The following is a 5,030-nucleotide window of genomic DNA, read 5'->3' on the forward strand; positions in this document are numbered from 1 at the left end:
GCAGACCCACCACGCCCTGCCCGCCTGTGTCATGGCACGGGAATGAGGATGAGCCCAGGTGCACAACCCGCCCGGCCGGCCGCAGGGAGAGGCCGCCGGCCTCCTCCTCTACCTCCGAGGCCAGGTTCCCCTAGCTGCTTTGCGCCGCTGCCCTCGGAGGAGGGCTTGTCCAGGGGTGTCCTGGGCCAGGACCCAGGATCGCAGGACTAGCTGGCCGGCCGTTCATTCATCCACTGGAGACTGATTTAGTGAGTCGGTGGCAGGAGGGAAGCAGGTCTGCCTGGCCATGGGTCGGCCAGCGAGGAGCACCCATTCATGGGGTAAACCCTGCGACAGAAACTTCCGGCAAGAAGGCTTGGTGCAAAACCAAACAGGGCGAGGAAGTACAAGCGCGGGCAGTTGGAGTTGATGGTGGCCAGGGTTTTAAGGCTCCAAGAGTCTGAACTCTGAAGCCTCAGGCCCTTGTCTCTGCTCCCTGGACTGTCCCCTGCTCAGGGGCCACTGACCCAACTGCGAGGACCCAAGGTTTGGAGGGTCTCCTGGATCCCCAAGTCCTGGGCTGGGACTGGAGGTCAGGACTTCTGAACCCATGTGTGGCTGTCCTGGGCAAAAAGGCTGGTCACCCACTGTGGGGGCCACGTTCTTCTCTGGCCCAGTGGGAAGAGGCAGCCCCGGGAGGGGAGAGAGGAACAGAGTGGGCAGGGCTGGGGTGGCACCTTCATGGGGAGTCCTTCCAACTCTGGCCTCCACCTGCCATGAACTACCGCAGTTCTCCCTGTTCTGTCCTGGTGTGGCCCAGAATCCAGACTCCGGCACCCCCCGCCCATGTGCACTCTGGTACTTTCCAGTGACCCTTTGGGGGCAGTGTCTGATTTCCTTGCTGGGAGCTGAGCATTTGCTTTTCTCCTTGATGTTTGGTAGCATGAAGGGTGAAACCACCTGAGCCTGCAAGGTCTCTGATTAAGGCTCTAATCACCTCTGGGCACGGTGGCACACCTGTAACCCCGAGTGCCTGGGCGGTGGGGCAGGAGGATCCCAAGTTTGAGGCCTGTCTCAGGATAAAATAAGAAGTGCCAATGCCCAGCTCTGCAAAAAAGTTCTTTCTTCAAGCGATACCTCTGTCTCTGTGACTCAGTGACTGTAATAGATGTCATCTCTGTGTGACGTCGTCAGCCGGAGCTCTGACGTTCACCACAGAGGCACGCCTGTGTCATTACTCCTTGGGGCCTTGTGGGCATCGACTTATCCTTGAGGGAGCTCTGGCCCTTTGAGTCTTTCAAAGACTGTCCATTCCTCTGCGTCCTCGGTGTGTGGCGATGCGCCCTTCGTAACACCCCGGCGCTCCTGCTGCCTGTAGGATCCGTAGTGATGCCCCCTGCGCCCTCGGTGCTGGACAGTCTCTGCCCCTGCCCCTGGACCTGCAGGCAGGGGCTCCTGGGTTTCAGAGAGCTGTCTGCAGCGCCCCGGGCTCCACCGGCTGGCCGCCGCGCGCTCGGCCCCCTTCCCCCAGCGTCCACTCCCTGCAGGCCTCAGCCCGAGCACCCTGCGAGAGGTCTCCCACCCTGGCCATGAGGGCCGCCGTCCTGTGGCCTCTCCTCTGACCTTCTTCCAGACTCGCCCTCACTTGTGGGGGCCTCACCGCTCATCTCTCCAGTTACACGGTGGACACATGCGCAGACCACAGCTGCCCGCCCTGTGTAGGGTGAGCCCAGCGGGGCAGGGATGAATAGGGATGGTTCCTGACTCGGAGGATCTTCCCAGGGGTTGTGTGACGTCTTCCTGGAGCTGGGAAAGGCCCGTGGTGGCTCCAGCACCGGGCGCTCAGCCAGCCACACACCAGGGAGCCCCTCTGCCGGCCCCCGCTGACTGGCTGCCCCCACCTGGGGGCTGCCTCCACACCCCCCTGAAAACAGGAATCGAATCTAAAAGTGACTGCTTTCTCCTGGAGATGACTGATCCTTTGAGGAAGTTGGCGAAGTGCTGGGTGGAGGTGAGACTGTCCCCAACCGTGGGGAGAGAGGAGCCGGCTGTCCGCAGGGCCGGGAGGCGGAGGCCAGGGAGGTGGACCCAGCTGGTTGCAGTCTGCCCTCCTCACTGCTCTGTTGTCCCTCAGGAGGAGGAGAGCCACAAACGCCAGTGACAGATAGGGACACTGAGGCCCAGCAGCAAGTCTGGGCCGGAGCCAGGCCGCGTGGCCAGCCTCCTGCCCCCTTTCCCCAGGCCTGGCTCCCCAGGCCAGAGAGATGCCCCGTGACTCCGGGGCTCGGCCCCCGCCGTGGCAGCTGCTCCCGCAGCCTGGCCCCTCAGAGTGTCCTAGGGCAGACCCCACCTCTGCCCAGGAGCAGACAACCCACGTCCCGGGCGTCAGGACGGTGACAGGCGGCAAAGACAGGATAAAATAAGAAGTGCCAATGCCCAGCTCTGCAAAAAAGTTCTTTCTTCAAGCGATACCTCTGTCTCTGTGACTCAGTGACTGTAATAGATGTCATCTCTGTGTGACGTCGTCAACCGGAGCTCTGACGTTCACCACAGAGGCACGCCTGTGTCTCTCCCGCTGTGCTCTAAAATAAGGATCCAGAGTGTAGTGTGGACAAGTCCCCTGGTGTTTTTCAGACTCTGGGCTACAGTCCATCTGCGGGTCCCAGAGCCCACGTTGTGAGCCGCCAACAATTATCATGGTCATCATCGTGATTTCTGCCTTTGATGAAACACGGGAGGTTGACGTCCACGGCGCAGCCCCAGCAGGGCCCGCTCCCGCGGGACAGCCGCTGGCGTGTGCCTCTGGGGACCCAAGGTGGAGGAGAGAGGTCGAAGCCCGTCCCCGGCTGCAGCTCCCGTGGGACTGCCTAGTGGCCCAGTGTGCATGGAAACGGCATCACCCCACAGTGACACGCTGGCCCAGGGACCGGGTTTCCTCCCTGTCTCCTCGCTGTGTGGTCCTAGGCACGTCACCTGAGCTCTCTGATCCCTGTGTCTCCTTGAAGTGGAAAACAGAGGGAGTCCCTGAGGAGTGAGGGGGACCCGGGGGTCTCAGCTGGGGCCTCACACCAGCTGCAGTGAGGACGAGGACAACGAATTGGGACAGGGCCAGGAGCAACCGAAGCGGGTTCAGTTAGAACCTTGTGTCCTGGGGCTGGGGCGTCGCTCACGCCGGGCGCCTGCCTGCCCTAGGGGCCCAGCTCGGCCCTGACCTGGGGAGCTGGGCGGCCATCAGACCTAAGGCAGGCCCTGCCCAGCTGGGACTCAGTTTCCCCATGAGAAGAGGCCAAGCAGCAGCCTCTCCTGGTGAGGCTTGGGCAGGGGGTGCGCACCTGAGCACCAGCCGCGGGCCAGGAGCCCACGGCCACCTCGGCCAGCCCCGGTCACTGCGGCTCCTAAGCCGAGGGCCGCGGGTCTCGGAGCCTCCTGGGGGTGCAGGCGTCTCCCCCACGGTTGGGCCTCCGTCCACTGCAGGAGCCCTCGGGGGTCTCACGCCCTAGTTGCGGGGAGTCCTGGCCTGAGACACAGTGGCCCCCGTGGCCCCCGTGGCCCATGCTGGGAGGTCCCCAGAGCTTTAGAGGGGGACCTGCACTGTTGCCTGGGGGGCCTTTGCCTGTTTTTAAGGTAATTTCTTTTTTTACCTTTTTTTGTCGCCGTAGACGGGCAGCCCTTATTGTCTATGTTTCTGTGCGGAGCGGAGGGTCCGACCTGCTTGCCTGCGCCCTGCCCTAGCCCGCCCGGGGACCTCTTATTTGGCATGATTTTAGATGTGTAGAGAAGTCGTGGCCCCCAGGGTCCCGTCAGCCCCCTCCAGCCCCCTGTGGCACCTGGCAGACCCTCCTGTACTGGCCACAGGGGTGGGGCGGGGTCATGCGGCACGTCTGGTGTCCACTGGCTGGACTGCAGGCCTCCCCACGTCTCCCCACAAACCCTTCCCGTGCTCCGGGGGCCTCACCTGGCGCTCGGGCCCCCTTCTCTCCTAACTTTTTTATTTTTCTTGAGAGAGAATTTTAATATTTATTTTTTAGTTTTCAGCGGACACAACATCTTTGTTGGTATGTGGTGCTGAGGATCGAACCCGGGCCGCACGCATGCCGGGCGAGCGCGCTACCGCTTGAGCCACGTCCCCAGCCCCTCTCCTAACTTTTTACTGAGAAATAACTTCATACCATGGAAGTTGCTCCTGGGTTCTTCTGTGCAGGGCCACGTGGCGCCCCATTTCCTGTACTCGCTGTCTCTGCACACGCTCACACACACGTGCACACACGCAGACACACATGTGCACACATGCGCACGCGCAGTATCGAGGGGCGGGTGGAGCCTCCCTCCCCCCTTCCTTCCTCCGTGGTCTCGAGGGCCGTGGACTCTGGGCTCAGAACATCCTCCTGCCCCTGCCTCCTGCGCCCCAGCGGGATGTCCCGCTGAGCGCATTGCTAGGTGGCTTCGGTGGGAGCACGTTCGCACAGACCAAGACGGTACAGGTCAGTCGCTCCATGTGGCCTCTCGAGGCCATCAAGACACGCTGTGCTCTAAAATAAGGATCCAGAGTGTAGTGTGGACAACGGGCGGGGGCCATGCCGGTCATGCCGGACTCCCCACGACTCTGGAGGCTGAGGCAGGAGGATCTCAAGTTCCAGGCCAGCCTGGGAGACTTAGCAAGACCCTAAGCAACTTACTGAGACCCTGCCTCAAACTGAACTCGGGCTCGGGACGTGGGTTGGCAGTAGAGCAGCCTGCATTCAGTCGCCAGGACCAGAAAAGTCTCCTAAATTTAGGGCGTGAGTCAGCCACATGGCCACCAGTCACCACTTCGAGTGCCATGTGCCACAGTGACCGCAAGCCACATGCCCTGCTTCCTCCCGACTGGCATTACCAGCATTTCTGTGACAGCAGGAAGGCACCCAGCTCTGTTGTCACCAGGCGATGGGACGTCAGCTCCACCCCGATGGCGCCGCTGACTGACCTGGGGGGCTCTGTAGGGGGACAGGCGGCCAGCCGCGGGTGTTCAGACCGCGTGCGAGCGCACACGGACACACTCACCACCCTCACTG

The 5,030-nt window shown here is 62.2% G+C and overlaps 1 protein-coding gene across 1 annotated transcript in view; it reads left to right on the forward strand.

Annotated features, from left to right (window-relative positions):
* Positions 1–3,494, forward strand: part of Gna11 (G protein subunit alpha 11) — a 33,612-nt gene extending 30,118 nt beyond the window's left edge. Inside the window, exon 7 of the mRNA XM_048813829.1 lies at positions 3,385–3,494. Within this exon, the coding sequence (XP_048669786.1) occupies positions 3,385–3,479 (95 nt within the window). The 3' untranslated portion in view covers positions 3,480–3,494. The remainder of the gene's footprint in view (positions 1–3,384) is intronic.
* The last annotated feature ends 1,536 nt before the right edge of the window (positions 3,495–5,030 follow it).

This window comes from Marmota marmota, unplaced genomic scaffold, assembly GCF_001458135.2.
Source record: "Marmota marmota marmota unplaced genomic scaffold, marMar, whole genome shotgun sequence".
Lineage (NCBI taxonomy): Eukaryota > Metazoa > Chordata > Mammalia > Rodentia > Sciuridae > Marmota > Marmota marmota.